Source organism: Musca autumnalis, unplaced genomic scaffold (assembly GCF_047663935.1).
Source record: "Musca autumnalis isolate F117 unplaced genomic scaffold, ASM4766393v1 scaffold_4, whole genome shotgun sequence".
In the NCBI taxonomy this organism is placed as follows: domain Eukaryota; kingdom Metazoa; phylum Arthropoda; class Insecta; order Diptera; family Muscidae; genus Musca; species Musca autumnalis.
The window spans coordinates 31,321,812-31,340,402 of record NW_027411977.1 but is presented as its reverse complement, the minus strand read 5'-3'; the positions used below and the strand labels follow the sequence as shown (position 1 = coordinate 31,340,402).

Genomic DNA, 18,591 nt, shown 5'->3' with positions numbered 1-18,591 from the left:
CGAAAGTCTCTCATTATATTATATTATGTCTTTGTGCATTATTTTGTAACATGCAAAAGGAAACGAAATAGACCCATAGTTCCTTTTAGGGATATACATAGAATCACTTTCTGAGTCGATTTACGCATGTACGCCTGTCCGTCTGTCCATGTATTTTTGTAAACAAAGTACAGGTCGCATTTATTGTCCGATTCGCATGAAAATTGGGGAAGATAGTTTTTTTGGTCAAAGGACGAACGCTATTTATTTTGGTAAAAATCGGTTCAGATATGTATATAGCCCCCATATATATTTTCGCCCGATTTAAAGCATTTGGTGCACGATTTCAATGAAATTTGGAATGTGCGACAGAATTTAGTCTAGAAATAAATGTGCCAAATTATATAGAAATCGGTTCAGATTTGGATATAGCTCCCATATACACATATTCTCGGAAGATTTTATGTATTTGATGCACGAAACGCGCTATATACATATGTCCGATTTCAATAAAATTTGGAATGTTTGCCGGTATTTGGTCTAGAAATCGGTTCAGATTTGGATATAGCTCTCATATATATTTTAGACAGATTTGAGGTATTTGATGCACGAAACACGCTATATATGCCCAATTTTGATGAAATTTGGACAATGGGTCGGAATTTTGTCTACAAATAAATGTAAAAAATTATATCGAAATCTGTTCTGATTTGAATTTAGCAACCATATATTCTACATATTCACAGTGGTGTAGGGTGTTATATAGTCGGCCCCGCCCGACTTTGATCCTTTCCTTACTGGTTTTTAAAATGTTAATGTGGTTCTCATAATAGTCCAAATTTACAAAGTTCAAAGATAGACGATATCGGTCCACTTCTTCCAGTACCTATCAAAAGTTAAAAATTTTTGCCCACTATGACTTGTTCCCCGTAATATTTCTTCCAGAATATGGGCCCCCTGGGTCCACTTTCAAACTTTTTGTAAAAGTGCAGATTATAGACATGGGTCGGATCGTTTTGATTTAATACCGTCCACCATGATATGGACTGTATTATTAAAAGTGTCATTCCATTTGTAACTCATCGAAATATATGTCGGAGACCCAATAAAGTATATATGGGGATTTCTGAGTGAAATCGGACACTTTTTCAAAATAAGGTTTTGATTTCCTTTATTTTTTGCTGTGCTGATGCTGCTCATCAGCAGCCGAGGAAAGTCGGAAGATATTATTCGGAAGAATATCATGGTCGCGGCAGAAGAATCGCACCAGAAATGGAGGTGGTGGACTAGCTTTCCTGTTGCACCAGTCTGTTCAATACAGACCTATCTCGCTTAAGCCATGCTCTAATGACCCGTACACGGTAACATGTATGGTATAATTGCTTAACGTATATATCCCGAAGATTATTAATAGCTGTACACCAGGTTATAGACCCAATATTAGTCCGTTTTTTAGACCCTCAGCATTTATGCTAACGAGGGTATATACACTTTAACACGGGCAAAATGTGCCTAATCGAAATAATGGTTTTAGACCCCAAGTATGTTTGGACGAAATGTGTTTCAGACAATTTGGAGCTGATTTAGCCATGTCCGTCCGTCTGTCTGTCTGGCTGGCTGGTGCGCACGATAACTCTCGAACGGATCAACCGATCATATTTTGTCCAAACTTAGTTTAACTTCAAAAATGTACCTCTCCTTAAGATACCTCCCCCACAAATTCTCAACATTTGTGTCCAAGTGCAGTTTAGGGTCTTTTCGGAGGTTCTTTGGAAATTTCTACCGATGATGTTCTTTGTGCTCCCGTGGACAAGTCCATGCTTCCTGGCATACTGGTCCAACAGGTGTACCATAACGCACTGAATGACTAGTGGGCGCGATATCTATCTAAAAGATATGTCGGTCCATTCCATCCTCCGCAAAACTTTTGAACTTTAATCCTAATCCACAAAATTCGGAAAAGACCCTAAATACATTCGATCTGTCCGTGGATGAAAGTTCCAATTCACATAGGATGAGGGTACATCTCTGTCGGCAAAGCCGACTGACACTTTTTTACTTGTTGGAATATCATACCTGACTGGTCTTGGTGACTTCAATGCACATCACGAATTGCGGCATTTGGTTCATGGGAATGATCTGAGCGGTATAGTGCTGGCTGAGCAGGTTGTTAGCTCTACATTTTGCACGGTCAATGAGGACGTATCTAACAGAAATAGCGGAGAATGATAAATTGCGTCAACTAGCTCCCTACAATCGTCCCCATCAGCAGATCGCCCGATTTCATCACCTCATACGCCACACATTCATCAATCATGGGAAATTTTCAGAGAACTGCCCAACCCTTCCTTCTGAGTAAGTACTGCTGAAACAGCTGAATGAGTAGGGAGTTGAGTATCTCACCAAAATTCATAACCTGTGTCTTGCCATCTACCAGGCAAGGCAAGGATGCTAGCAAAGGTGAATATTACATGCCGATTTCGCTTTTACCCTCACCGTATTAAAAGCTTGTGAGACTTGCCGTTCACCACCATGGGTTCTGTAAGCAATACATCTCTCCAACAGCGCTGCACACCATCATCACACTTACTTTTCGAGGACTCAACAAGAACAAGCCGTGCGACAGGACAGTGCTGGTGGCGCTCGACTCATAAATAGGCTTTGATAATGTCAAGTACTTTACGCTGTTTGAGAACATTGGGCAGACAACTCTCCGGCCATTTAGCGTCTGATAATTAACCATACGTGTGGACTCCAGTTGTATGTGAAATTCAGGAACAACAAGTCGATGTCCCTTCGTTTTTATACCCTCAGCATTTATGCTAATGCTAATTTATGCCTCATCGAAATAATGGTTTTAGACCGCAAGTATGTTTGGACCAAATCCGTTTTAGACAATGTGGATTCGATTTAGCAATGTGGAATCGCCTGTCTGTCTAGCTGGAGCGCACGACAACTCTCGAACGGTTTAACCGATTTAGTCCAAAATTTGACTTTCCCTCACAAAAGTTGATTTTTTTTCGTAAAAATTATGGTTATGGATTTGGTTCATACTAGGGTATCCAAAACCGAAACCGGTTAATCGGTTTTGAGTTACAAAACCGAAACCGGTTTTCGTCAAAAATGTCATTTTCGGTTAACCGATAAAACCGGTTATTTGTGTCGGTTAACCGGTTTTAGAAAAATAGTAATATTTTTAATATTTAATTAAAATTGTATTCTTGAACGTAAACTAAACTTAACAACACAAGGTGCGGGCAAAGTTGTGAATGTCAGATACCTTTAAATTTGAAAAATATTTTCTGTAAAATGTATAGTTGAGTTTAATTGAACAATCTATGAACAACTGCGTATACGTAATATCACACGGTAGTTTGAATTAGTACACTAAACTAAAGGCCTGGGTACATAAGCTACCTCGCCTGCTTGCCATGCTTGCTTCTTATAAAAGAATAAAAATGAAAAGGGCAACCCAATTCGAAATTTGCTCGGCCTTCTTTATTCTTTTATTTTTATTATGTCAGAAATGAAGCAGGAAAGCAAGGCAATCAGGAGAGGTAGCTTATGTACCCATGCCTTAAGAGAACTTGTCAAATTTAAGGTTGTAAAGGGTAAAGCTGAAAACACATCCAACGTTTGAGTAAAGTTTTGTGTCATTTCTGGTAGAAGAATAACGACAAATTGACACTTGGCAGAACTTTGTCTTTTATTCATCTACCAGAAATGACACAAAACTTTACTCAAACTTTGGATGTGTTTACAGCATAACCATAACAAAATGCATGTTTGATTCCGGCACGATAATTTGAGGTTCTCAACGCAAGAGGCAGAATCCGTAATAAAATGTAAACTTAATTCTTTTGGTACACAATTTTATATATGTAAGGTTTTTTTACTATTCTTTAAGCACAATTTCAGTTTTAATTTTCCTGCCCCCATTCGAGGTTGAATGTCATATAACAGGGATATGTTGAGATAATTATATAAGAACGAAGTCCGTATACTTTATTTACTCTTGCCGCACATTTTTAATCAAATATTTATCAATTATGAGGCATTTTGTACTTATGTTACAAAACCGGTTTAAACCGGTTAACCGGTTTTGAAAACTTTTGAAAACCGAAAACCGGTTTTTGAAAATATAGAAAATTTCGGTTAACCGAAAATCGTTTTGCTTCGAAACCCCGGTTTTTTGGACACCCTAGTTTATACTTTGCACATCGTAATATTTCTACCAGACATAGATCAAGTAAGAATATGGACTATATCGGTCCACTCTTTCGGGTACCTCCCATACAAAATTTCGGAAAACTTCAGTTTAAGACCACCTCTCGAATTCTTTTGATTTTTGTTAAAAAATTTGTATTCGCTGCCCCCATTACGACGGTGCAAGTTTTTTTTAGGGGTAGGGGGAAAATGACCCGAAAGCTGTAAAAACCCGCTATGTCACCATGTTTTGTGGATGGGGCCTTATGGGACCATGGGCCTTATCGGACCACTCCTTTGTGTACCTAACCCACAAAACTTCAAAACTTTTCACTAAAATGGTGCGCACGATAACTCTCGGGGGCAGTAACCGATATGGTCCACACTTTTCGTAATATTTCTACGAGACGTAGTTCACGTTAGAATATGAACTGTAAATATCAACTCCTTCGGATACCTCCCACACAAATTTTCGGAAAAGTGCAGAATCTTTTGAATTTTCTTGCAACATGTTGCACTCAAGACGATGATACATGTTTTTTTTTTAATGGCAAGTCTTTAATTCTTGAGAAAATGATCCGAAAGCTATAAAACCCCCTACGGCCAGCATAAATAGTGTCTGGTGTGTACGACAACTCCCGAACCGAATACTACGTTGTTCCACACTTTGAATATCGTAATATTTCTTTGAATATTATATGAAATTCGAAGATGGTGCTTATAGGTGCTTAAAACTTTTAAAAGGCCAGAAACTTTTCTTTTCTCCATGTACATATTTTTGACTTTATAATGACAATCCTGCGTATTTAACAAAACAGATCAAATTACGAACCTAGTTTGTATTTTTTCTGCTATTTTGAACATTTATCAAAGTTCCCCAAGACGACAATACGCCCCTGCGGTATACTATAGTGCTAGTTAGCTTCAGCTTTGGCATGATCGTACAATAACAATACACTGGGAGCAACCAGTCAGCAGCATAGCCAACAATACAACGGCACAGAAAAAAAGGAACAAATAAATTGATACATCTGTATGTAAAATAATAAAACAAAAAAACAGCAACAATAATAAAAGCTACAACCAGATCATTAAAAACGATGCCGCAAATTCGGCATCTGCGGCAACCGCAGCAGCAGCTGATGTTGAATGAAGAAGATGAGACACAATTTGCAAAAATGAAAGAAAAAAAAAATAGCAAAGCGAAGTAAAAAACGCAAAAAATACTTGTTTATTCGGATTTGTGTTTTTAAAATTAGTACTTGGGCAGCTTTCAATACGATCAAGACGTTTTTCTCTTAAAACACCAAAAATCAAATTGTAGCAAACGTTTAAATTACAACAATATTTGCAAAACTGCAAAACTCTAGTCGATACAACTGCTAGAAAAAATATCCTCAATAACATCGTTTACTGGGAACGAAGAAAATTAAAATCAAAAAAGAAGAAGAAAAAACAGACTTAAAACAAGAACAGAAAGTTTTTGTAACGGAAAATTTCGAATTTTCGAAGTCACAATTAAACTTTTGTTCGTGAAGTGTTTTGTGTGGAATACCTAACCGAGAAGAGTAAACCAAAGAGGAAGGAGGAAGAAGAATAATGAGCCCTAAGCTACATGAATTTGCAGTAGTACTCAAACGTGATGGTCAAAATACTCCCTGGGGTATACGTCTAGTCGGTGGCAATGATCTGGATACACCATTGATTATAACACGGGTAAATTCAAAACACAACAAATTAAGAAGCAACAAAAATAAAATAAATATTCTTCTCAAGTGACACAGTGACAATGACATTTATGAGTTGTTTAGTGTGTTTGTTAAAAAATTTACGATTTTTGTGAATTTGAAACTCTTATTATGCAATGTGATATATCGCTCATACGCCAAGTGGTACCCACAACCAAAATTATCGAGAGATGTAAAATAAAAGTGCCAAAAAAACAAAATCAGAATGAAAGAAAGATATTTGATTTATCGATTGCCATCGTTATCGTGTGTTCATCGTTTTCTTTTAAGGACGTTTATTGCATTGTGTTTTATGTCCCACACCATTATCACCACCACCGAAAGTCAGCCACACTTCGCCTGGGCATCAATCTATCAAAATTGTTGTAATGTCGTACAGTTCATTTATTTGCCAAGTTTATTTACACCACCACCACAAAAAATAAAATCAAAATAAAAAATAGAAAAAGAAAATATTTTACAATACACAGATGTTGAGACGCTAATCGCCCAAATGATGCCAATTTGTGAATGAAAACAAACACCAAGTAGCTGAGAGAAAAAAAACTAACCTAATCTTGCCACAAAGCATCACTGGCCGCCAAAAAGTAAATACGTTACAATTGCATCGATCCCCTACATAAGGACAAAGATTGATAAAAAATCAATTTTCTAAGCCAGTATCCGCTTATCTTGAAAATAAAAGACGAACTTTTGTGAATTACATATGTATAACTTGGACTATGACATCTTACCTCCCAATTTTTGAAAGTAGATTGTCGATAATTGTCTTTCAGCTATGTGCGCAATAGCAGCACGTGTGTCTCATAGTATTTATCTTCAATATGGAGCAGACTTTTAAACTGATCACGAAAATGGATGGTGTTTTAAGACATTTCTTGAAGGATGTAGAACAAGTTCGTAAGAAATATGCTGAAATTGCGCTAATGCAAATTAATTTTGCACATAATCGTGACTTGTTTGTTGTTACATGGACATTGCTAGGATTTTAAGAATAACAACACCTATTATATTGTCAAAATTTTAATGTAACACATGTTTACAAAATGCAAAAAATGGAAAAGTTTGGAGTTATCAAAATGTATATAACAAGGAAATAATGAATTTAGCTGGTTTAGAGTCTTAAAAAACGCTATACAAGACTTCTATAGAAGTAGTACTTCCCCGATTTAAGTAAAAACAGTTTAATTACATCCTAGCATTATTTTGCTGATAAAAGCCCCATATTGCGGGGTGCTTTTTCTGTGGAGATACGTGGACAATTGGTTTTGTATCAACAAAAATGTATTCGGAAAGTGTCCAAGCACATGTACATTTCCCATCATATTAATCGTATTATCGCGAAAAGTTTAAACTTTGATTAATTTCAGCATAAAGACTATGAAGCGACATTTCCTGTGTATTTCAGCCATGTAAAACTTCTCTACAAGTGGTGTCTTAAGACACGCCGTTCGGGCTCGGCAATAAGCAGTAGGTCCCTTATCATTGAGCTAATATGAATCGGGGTGCACTCATTGATATGAGAGAAGTCTTCCTTGTCCCGTATGGGATGTTTGTGGAACAATTATATGGATGCGAAGCATTGTCTCAGTTATTGTTTACACTTTTGAAATACACTATTTAACAATCAATGATCCAAAATAAGCGGCTGAGGAAGGTTTGTACAACTTTTACCTAAATGCTTGTCACAATTATATTTATAAATCGGGGTGCACTCATTGATATGAGAGAAGTTTCCTTTGTCCCGCCTGGGATGTTTGTGGAACAATTATATAATTATATAATATTTCGAGTCCTTTATGAAGAAGTTTGGTTACTAAAAATGTTTGGTATATGGTTGGTGTCATGCTTAAGGGTTCCATACGCCATTTTTGACATTTGGAGATAAAGGTACCTTACAAGGTTTTGAAACATGCTCTTTTAGATTTTTAGTCGGTTTTTCTCTATCTCTTATAGATTCTGAGATATTGAGATGCCAATATGTTCCATCCAACTTGCGACACCGACAAATTTGTCATTTTGTTTCATATCCTCCATATCCATAAAGCCTGGCGTATGGAACAAAACAACTTTGAACTTTTTAGTTCCATATCCATGTCGTTTGGCGTATGGAACAAAAAGAGACAAAAAACGAATTATTACGCACCAAAAATGGTGGCATTTGGAACAAAAATTGCCCATTTTTTTCAACTTGCGAATAACGTGGCGTGTGGAACAAATTGTTATAAAGGACTTGGTTTAAAAACTGAATAGTTTTTAAATCTAAACATTTTTAAATATTGTACTGTTATATGAACTACATTTATTTTCCCTTAATTTTAACGCCTCCTCCTAACACAAAATATATAAGATAAACTAAACAAAAAAATGTTTGCAAAACTTTTAGACTGTATAGACTCAAACATTAACTTGAGTTTTTCTCGAAACAGGCAAATGGCGTATGGAACATACAGATTTTAAAGCAAACTCGTGATACAAAATCAATATATTTTATATACGGCATACTTATTGTGTTTGGTTTGTTTTTTGTTCTTTTTTTTGGTATGTGGCTGAGGGTATATCTCTGTCAGCATAGCTGACTGATACTTGTTTTGATTAAAAAAAGTCTCATATCTCATCTTTAAAATAGGATTTTCACCTTAGTAACTCATCCAAACTCGTTAATAAGTAATTTTAGGATAAATTTGTACCCAGTATAGAGTGGTAATTGCAGTGTTTGGTTCGGAATGATGTCTGGGGTTACTAAAAATATCATTTTTGTTTAAAGAGCCAAATAAATCTGCATATTCGTGGTGCATTAATGGAAAATACGACCAAAAGCACATTATTATGGATTATAATAATAATTCGGTCCTTTAAAGGACTTGCGTTGGGGGTAAAACATGAAATCAACTGAATACACTATTAACTATATAAATACAAACTATTTTGGTATAAAAGTGTGTTGTAATTAACGTTAAGTTGATTTTACTACTAATGTCCCTAATTAGCTGATATGTCTAATATGGTCAATCGATAGTGCTTATAAAAAAAACAAGTAAGAACAGACTATAGTCGGACGGGGCCGACCATGTGATACCCTATACCACTATCCCTGTGCACTAGCTTTCCGGGCTAGCTGTTATAAGATGTGCATTAGAAATTTTACCAATTTTCACACAAAAGTTTTGATCAATTTAACCCGCTAAATATTATCCGATCATACCGTTGACTTGCACGCTACTTCTTCATCTCAAACCAAAACTACGTTTAAAATTTCGCGCCGATCGGACTATTATTGCGACCTACAGAGCGGCTACAAAATCGAGCAAAAATTTTGTTTTTGGTCCATTTCATCCCTTTAACATTTCACGATCATCGCCAAAAACTAATCAGTTCTATTCTGGTCCAAACCCGACCTCCATACTAAATTTCGTGACAATCGGTCCATAATTGCGGCCTCTAGCTTGATTACAATTTTTAATGGACGGACAGACGGACGGACGGACGGACGGACACACATCGCTAAATCGCTTTATCTCGTCGAGATATGAAGTTTGGTATACCACATGAGGGGTCTACGACGAATATTTCGCGGCGTTACATGAATTTTTGGGAAAACAAACTTATTATACCCTTTTCCACATTGTGGTATAGGGTATAAATACTATGAAATGAAAAAAGTCCGAAAAATTATTTCCTGTTGCACGAATGAATGACCTATTAATAAATAAAATATTTTTTATTCCATTTAAATAATGAAAAAGGTTACGCACAAACCTCTTTCAATTGATATGAAGAGCCCAGCGCTAAAACGGCCTAACCCACATGCCCAAAAAAATTAAACTGACTAAAAGATATTTTGAGAAATAATTAACTCGAAAAACTACATTTATTGACTCAAATTTTATAAAATATCGAAAATTTTCATAATGTGTATACATTTCGCACCATACCTCCAAAACCGCTAAGTCTTCAGAACATGCCATTGTTGTAAAAAGCCTCTATCACTTTGTTTTCAATATATTTTTCAACGACGATTTAATAAATATATCAATAATGTAGTGAAATCTTAAATGCGAAAATCAACTTTGTGTGAACTATGTTTGAAATAAGTGTTGTAAAAGATATGATGCAAAATAACGCTGAAACAAAATGAAGTAAGCATTTTAGAGTTTCAGAGTGTCCTAAAGAATTGCTGAGAACTTTATTTTGAAGATGTTTGCAAAAGGTTACATGGTTCAACTCCCAATTGTTTAGCTGATACTGACCAGAATTTCAGTAATTATGTAAAATTGTCTATATTTTATCGATTTTGATGCCTTGGATGGAGTTTTTCTTATGTAGTCTGTTCAAAAGATAAATTCTATTAGTTTAGGGCTACAATATTTCCAAAGACAGCAAGGCCAAATACCTAATCATTTTCGAGATAAAGGTCCGATAAATGCAAAAACTGTAGTTTTAGCCCGTTTTTAGCTTGCCAAGTACTTATTCAACCGAGTAGCTTTCTTGTAGGTAGCCTTGTAGATTCCTGACTGGTACGGGGTTGTGATTTCAATGACCCAGCTGAAATCTTGTTTATTGGGTTATGCTTCTTTTGTTCATTGTTATGACATTGTCAACATCTCAAGGCTCACCTGTACTCCTACTTTCCGAACAATCAGAAATCGTAAGCGTGGGCACTGTCGTTTCCATTGCACACTTACATGGGAAGGTGTGACAAAAATATTTCTAGATAATGTATCGAAGTGAAATTGTTATCAATGGGTCCTAGTGGCTCAAAAACACTCTAACAAAAATATTGTAATCCTAGGTCCAAGTTTTCGCGTGGTTCCCATGTAACGAATCATTCTGAATTTTAGTATTTTACTGTTACCAACACATTGTTCAATCCAATTTGCTGTAATCCGGTACCAGGACATCACTAAACCTCACCGCGAAAATTTGTCAGTATTGGTCTATGATTTGGTATACTCCAATATGATTTATATCTCGATTTATTTCGGCAGATGTTAACCAAATATTCAAAACCAATGGGTTTTAATAATGATTTCAGAGTTCAGAAAACCACCCTTTATAAGGTGTGGTATAGCTCCACTTTTGACCACATCCTCCATATGGGGTTACCATCCATTTTTCGGTACTTTATACGATTTAATCACCTTTTTCTGCAGAATTATCTGTAATAACGTATTTTTGGTTCTCAGTGTGGGGAACATTTCCACGTTTTGGCGTGTTGTAACATTAGGGTGTACATACCCCAAAACCTTTTACATTTCTTTCACAAGTTTTCAGTGCGGGTCCAAGTTACCATGATAATAGAAATCACTAATAGAACAAAAACATTATATTGAACATAAATGTAAGAAAGGATAATAAAATTATTTAAAAATATTCTAGCATAAATTCAGCACATAAAAACCGAGCTAAACTTTTGACCATTACTGCTTAAACGGCAAGTGTTCGCAAAAAGTCTAAACAGTTTTGAAATCTACAGACCCATGGTTTTATTTTGATACTAGTGGCGATTCTTGCAAATGACTAACTAAAACTTTAAGAAAATCCATACATATTTGACCAATATTATAACTAACATATTTAGTAACCCTTGCAAATTTGAGGAATTGTTATAAGTAGAAAACGAAGCTAAGGAGATTTAATAAATCATTCCATTTAAGTTAGGGCGTGAATAATAGTCCTTTGTTTCAAAAACTCGCTTATAATATAAAAAATTTTTCTCATTTTTAAATATTTTTTCTTCTTCAAAATTAGTCATGTTTGTAAGCCTTTTTCTCCTTAAGAACCGCGAAAATGGCAAAAATAAGTTGAGTTGAGTTTGATGATGTCAAATAGTTCCTTTAATGAATCAACGTTTCCCTTTTTCTGCACCGTTCAAACTTGGACCATTCCTCTCTATTTATTGCTTTATTTTTCCAATTCGGAATATCGTATTTTTCGATCTCGTCTCTCTTATACTTGTTTACTCCATCGAAGCCTTGGTCATCGGGTTTTGCGTATACCGCCATACAGGGCGTATTTATATCCCATTATAGCATTGCTCGTTCTCCTTGTATATCCGACAGATTGGCCTCAGATCACTCGAAGAATTTTTCTCTCAACCACTGCTTTATCTGCTTCCACAAGTACACGAGCTTCCGAATCGTACATAAGGACTGGTAGTATCAGTGTTTTGTACAGTGATATTTTTGTTTGATGAGATCTGCATTTGTTTTTAAACTACTTAGACGAAAGTGGAATCTGTTGGCCAATACTATTCTTCTTATTTCACAACTGATGTTGTTTGTTGTGTTTATGGTAGACAAAGTATTTTACAACATATGTACTACATTATTCTACAGTCGGTCCGAGTTCTGTGGACGCATTGCGCATCGATACAATCATACAATCATCGTATCGCCGTTTACTGCCAGACCCACTTTAGCACATTCTCTCACGACTCCTTTAAAGGAATCAGTTACTTCTTTCACTGATCGACACATAATGTCAATGTCTTTAGCCTAAAGCCGCATTGGTATGGCCCAATTACTTCATTGACCATAGGCTTTAGTCATTTATACAATATCCCAGACATCTTAGGAAACATGCGTACGCCCCTATAGTTAGACTATTCTTTTGGAAGGTGCAAAGGTTTCAATTGTTGGATACGGCTTCTTCCTGCTCGAATTTCTCACATTCTCGCCTTTTCATTCCTCTATTTCTCCTCTCTCCTCTGGTTTCTTGTTTTTTGGTCTGGTGTCAACTAGATGCCCTTATGAATGTCAATATGTTTAATGATTAGTCTATTACTAGGCGTTTACACACAGCCAGTATTGGCAAGACAATAGCAAAGTTACAAACCTTTTTTTTAAACAATTTATAAATGTATTTGTGAAAAAGGTTTGTATTTTTGCTATTGTCTTGCCAATACTGGCATTTGTAAACGCAGGGTTAGACTCATTCCATTGACAGAAGTTTCACTGTAAATACTCAATTTCCCGACTGTTGAGCCAATCATATTCTCCCTTCCAATTTTCGTAAAGTACAGTTTGTCAAGTAATTGTTTTCACACTAGGAAAACGAACACTAGTTGTGATAAAATTGCTGGGTTTTTTGCAAAATTTAGTTGGTAGCCTTATTTAAGACCGGATTTAATGTATAAATAACAAGTAAAAAAGTATCAGTCGGCTTTGCCGACAGAAATATACCCTCAGCCTATGTGAATTGAAACTTTCATCTACGGACAGATCGAATATCGGCTACAAAACCAAAATCCTTTTCCCCAACAATTAATATTAAGGAGGGTTTCAGAATGGTTTGACATTATTTTTGGACATTAGATCTTGCCGAAAGAAATGTGGATTAGGATTAAAACTCAAAAGTCTTGCGGGGAAGGTACTTGAACAGATCCTAAACTGCACTTAAACAAAAATGTTGAACTTTTGTAGGGAAGGTAACTTAAGGAGATTTAATATGGAGCATTTTTGGAAGTTAAACTAAATATGGACAAAATATTAGAAGATCCAAAGTTTGGTCCAAATTGGTAACCCCGTTCAAGAAAGTGTATCGTGCATACCGTTTTAGTGACATTTTTTAAATTTTGGCGGGAAGTACTGGAAGTTGTGGACCGGAATTGCCCATCTTCGAACTGAAACTGAGTTTGGATAAAATATGTCGAAGGCCAAATTTCCGACCAAATCGGTTGACCAGTTCGGGTGCTATAGTGCGCTCCAGCAACTACACCTGAGGTTTTTACAACTTTCGAGCTATTTTCTCAGGAAGTATTTACTTGTGATAAACATACAATATAATAGCGTGTTAATATTGGAGTTTTTTTCCTTGATAAATATTTGTTTGACGGAATTTTTGAATTAACAATTTGTTTAAAAATAATTCTCTTAAAGCGGTGTCTTTTAGAAACGCCGTTCGGAATCAGCTAAAAACCAGTGCATACGGCGATATTTGTGGGGAAAATACATACATAAACATTCTAAATTGTACATGATCCATATTATATAGAAATGTTGGATAAGCCAACAAAAGTTTGTCAAATTTGACCTTTACCATGATTACGAAAAATGCTATAAAGGGATGAACCACCTATTTTCATAAATCGTACGTCAAATTCATCATGATGGATATGTTTATCATGATAATAATCACTAGTTTACACTAACCGATTTACTGGGAGAGATATATTTATATGGTATCAAATAGTCGACACGGACGACTCTGAACTTTTTTACTTGTTGAATTTCTTTTCTTGGTTTGGCACATATTCGGCTATTTTTTGTTTTGTATATTTTTTTCTCATTTTCGTTTTCTTTTTTTGTAATTTGTAATTGTTGCAAATTGCGATTTTCACAATACAATAACAAAAAAATTGAAAAAAAGAAAAACAATAACAAACGCCAAAAACGAAAAACAAAGATGAAAAATAAATCAAACAAATGATGTATTGTTTCTTCTTGTTCTTTTTTTCGTTTTTTATATTCTTGCCTCGAATGCCGTGGCTCAAGTTGCCAGTCGACGTGGCACAAGTTGCCATGTAAACAATTTTTACAGGTACTCACTCGGATGCTACTTACAAACTTATACAAACAAATAGTAAATATTTTTTTATATTGCGGCCATTGTTTTCAGTGCAATAATATTTGCATTGCTTCCTAGTATAGATTTTCAGAGGGTCCAAGGTTTTTTTGTAAATGTTTGTTGCCTTTGTGTTTGGGCACTTTAAACAAAAAAAAAAAAACAATGTCAGATCAAATTTTTCAAATTCAATTTCGTTGTGAAGAAGAAGAAACAAAAACAAACCAAACATCCTTGAGAGAATGTCAAAGCTAATGCTAATTACGCCAATTCAATCAGGCATGAGGCAATGTAATTGAAAAAATATGCATAATTGAGTTGATGTGTTAAGTGATGCACATTGATGTTATGGAAATTTGTTATTTGTGGAATGATTGATATAATTTGAATGGCATAATCTTTTGATTTGATACTGAGTTCATAAAAAGATAAAATGTGTAGAAATATGAATATACGTATGAATTTTTATATGTACTACATTAGAAATTTAAAAAAGTCTAATAATAAACAATCACTGTTCCATTTAACTGGACTACAGGCTATTCAACACATCAGATTTACCCCAATTTCCCTCGTTTCACTGTTGATTTCCCCATGTCAGCAGTTACACCCACAAAAATATTTGCTGTCAGAAATGTTAGTGTCAATAATGTTCATTAATGTGTTCATTACTATATTGAAAAATCCATAGTTTTGAAGAATGTCTATCACTTTTCCACCTTACTGTATAAAACAACGAGGGCTCGCAAAATATACAATAAAATGAAAATTAATAATTTGTTTCACAATTTATTCCCATTAAATTTGCATTAGACGTGATTTGGTATTTTGTAGATGAAAACAAAAGCAAATGAAAACAGCCAAGGCCATGGCGGCGGCAAGACATCATGAATCAAAGTATAATTGCTCAAAAATTCCCATATACTTTGTCTCTTTGTCAAATAAATTTTAAATGCAACAAAAGTTATGTTATATTTAAGATGAATTATTGTTCTCGACCGCAATGTTGGAAAATTTTTCTATAATGGTTTTTAAATTGATTAGGTAGACGGACCACTTCTCAATGATGTACATTCATTATTTCAAACCTTCGTACTTAGGTAACAGGGACGTGGCACCGTGGTGCAATTCTCTCAACAGATTGCTTGACATTATGTCTAATACCCTAAACAGACGGCAGTGTTAATTTACATTAACTGCCTTAATTTAAATTAATTCGTGGATTATCCACATTCTTAATTCACAAAATCAAAGGGAATTTAAACTGAATTTGGATATTTCAATATGGCAATGCTGTAAAAGAGAGCCATAACATGTAAGAGAGAGAGCATATTTATGCTCTGAGAGACAATTTACATAGAAAACAACAACAAAACAGTTGTTTACCAGCAATCAGCTGTTTCGTAAATGCAGAAACTGTCGTCTGTAACGGTAAAATTAAATGCCGTTCTTAATGCAAATTAACGCTGCCGTCTGTCTAGGGTATAAGGCAAGACAAAATCGCAGTTTTATATCACCAGCCTTTAGGCTGATACGATCAAAAATATGCCCCATCGAAATAATGGATTTGGACCGTAAGTTTTTTGGACGAAATTAATTTCAGACCATTCGGAGTCGATTTGGCCCACCTTGTAATATTTTGTCCAAACATAGATCAAGTTCGATGATGCACCAAATCGTCAGTCCACTCCTTAGAGTACCTCCCATGGTGCAAGAAAGTAGGTGATACAATAATACCAGCTGATGTCTTCATTTGCTATCAAAGGATATTTTTAATCAAAAATATATAACAAATATTTCACTTCTATCAGGAATTTATTTGTACAAAATCTTTATCTAAGCTTAGCGAAGAATGTTTTACCGTTTTCTTCTACATTTTGTGGATATTTCGCGCAAAATTTTTTGACAGCCAATGAAGGCTACGGCCTGAATTCGCCTTTTGGATCACATTTTTAAATTCGCCTTGGTACCTCCGTTACAAAAGTTCAAATAACTCTCGGTGCCGATTTGTTCCAATATTTTTATTTTATCTATCTTCCATACATACTCGTAGATACATATATCACATTCAAATAGGGACTGTATTAGTCCACCGTTCGGACGACTCCCACACAAAATTAAAAAAATAACTTTCGCAAAAGTTCAGTTTAAGGACATATCTCTGACAGTTTTGCATTTTTTGCAACAGTTCCGATAAGGGACTACAATTTCGGGTACCACCCTCACAAAACATCGAGATTTTCGCTTAAGTTTAAAGGCTGTTTGTTCGTAATCTCTTTGAAAGTTTTACCGAAGGTATTCCTTGTGTGGGTGGCACCGTACTGCAAAGGTAAAGGTCCGTAGTTCGATTCCCAAGTCACACATAATCTCATTTTCCACGGTGGCAAAATACCCCTCAATGTAATGTTGACGACATTTCCAGAGTATTTCAGCCATGAAAAACTTATCTGCAAGTGGTGTCTTTAGACAAGCCGTTTGGACTCGGCAATAAAAAGTAGGTCCCATATCATTGAGCCAATATGAATCGGGGTGCACTCATTGATATGAGAGAAGTCATCCTCGCCTCTTCTAGGAACAATTATATTATTACTCCCTGTTGTCCTATGATATACTTTTTTCAGGCGCCAGTCCAAGCTTACTAGGGTGGTTTTAAAAAATCGATGTCGGAATTTTTATTGTTAAAGTTTGAGCACAATCGGAATATGTTAACATGTGCCACTGGGGCCTCAATGTTTTCATGGACCCTATGTATAGCTAAAATTAAAATCCGAGCCGATTTTTCACAATTTTTTGTGGGATTAGTTTTATAGCCACAACACAGAACTGGTAAATCTTCTTCATCGATTGGACAATAAATCCGTTCTGTAGACCGATTTCGTAAAAGTTCGCCTTTGGTCCCATACAATTTATTCTGGAAACTTCGAGGCTCCAGTGACATATCTTAGGAGGGTGCCGCCTAAAAAACATCGATTTTCCCCTTTGAGTTATAACTAGCCTAATGATTACTTGCGGTGGACAACTAAAATAATTGTCAGGCCAGTGACTGGAGCTGGCTGTGACTGACATTGGTGCAACTTTTGCACATCGCATACATATGGGACACTTCTTTCCGTTATGTGTCTCACCAAAATAAAAAAAATACTTTATGTACATTTTAAGGGCTGTTCGAGGATTGTTTTGAAAGTTTTATCGAAAATAATACTTGTGATTCTGATTACAACGATATAGAAGATCCTTCGAAAAGGGCGTCTATTTACAGACAACTGTTTGGAGAAGGATTCCAAGTATAGATAATACCTTGTAGAGGGAATTAACTAAAGAATACCTATCGAAGAGAACTTTTATCTATAAAAAACATTTGAAGGAGGCTTCTATCTATAGAAGACACCTTTAATAGATCTTCTGCCTATAGAAGACCCCTTCAAGAGGGTTTCTATTTACAGATAGATGGCCTTTACAAGAGGACCTCTATTCCTGAAAAGGTCCTTGAATAGTATTCATATGTATAAAATACCCCTTTAAGAGTCTTTCGATCTATAGAAGGCGCCTCGTCGAAGAGGTCTTCTATTTGTTGATGACCCTCTGAAGAGGTCTTCTATTTATGGAAGACCCCTATAAAACGGCTTCTTTCTATAGATTACCCCTTTAAAAGGATTTTATCTATAGAAGACCTTTTGAGGAGGGCTTCTATCTGTAGATGGCCCCTATAAGAGGTTTTCTCTCTATATATGACCCTTTGAAGAGGGCCTCTATTTATAGAAGGGGTCTCCAATTTTAGAAAGACCCCTTTAAAATTGCTTCTTTCTACAGGAGACCCTTTTAAGGGGATTTTATCTAAAGAAGACCTCTTGAAGTGGTTTCAATCTGTAGATGACCCACTGAAGAGGTCTTCTATCTACATATGACCCTTAAAGAGGACTTCCATCTAAAGCTGTCTCCTATTAGGGGTCTTCGATCTATAAATGACCCTTTAAAGGTGGTTTATATTTATAGATGACCTCATGAAGAAGGTACATATCTACAGATAACCCCTTGAAGAGTGCTTCTTTGTAAAGTATATCCCTTGAAGTGTGATTTTACCCCTTTAAAGATG

At 35.6% G+C, this 18,591-nt stretch overlaps 1 protein-coding gene across 8 annotated transcripts in view; it reads left to right on the top strand.

Annotated features, from left to right (window-relative positions):
* The window catches only part of Zasp66 (PDZ_signaling and DUF4749 domain-containing protein Zasp66), a 103,371-nt gene that overhangs the window by 22,310 nt on the left and 62,470 nt on the right, over positions 1 to 18,591 (top strand). For 3 of the 8 annotated variants that reach the window (XR_012412839.1, XM_073986150.1, XM_073986149.1), the window contains exon 1: positions 5,137 to 5,901. The exons of 2 other annotated variants lie outside the window; for them this stretch is intronic. Coding sequence is in view for 5 of the 6 variants with exons in the window: in XM_073986150.1 (XP_073842251.1) it covers positions 5,785 to 5,901 (117 nt within the window). In the remaining variant the exon portion in view is untranslated. Of the gene's footprint in view, positions 1 to 5,136; positions 5,902 to 18,591 lie in introns of those variants that run through there. 3 more of the 8 variants (XM_073986153.1, XM_073986155.1, XM_073986154.1) reach the window with 1 other exon arrangement.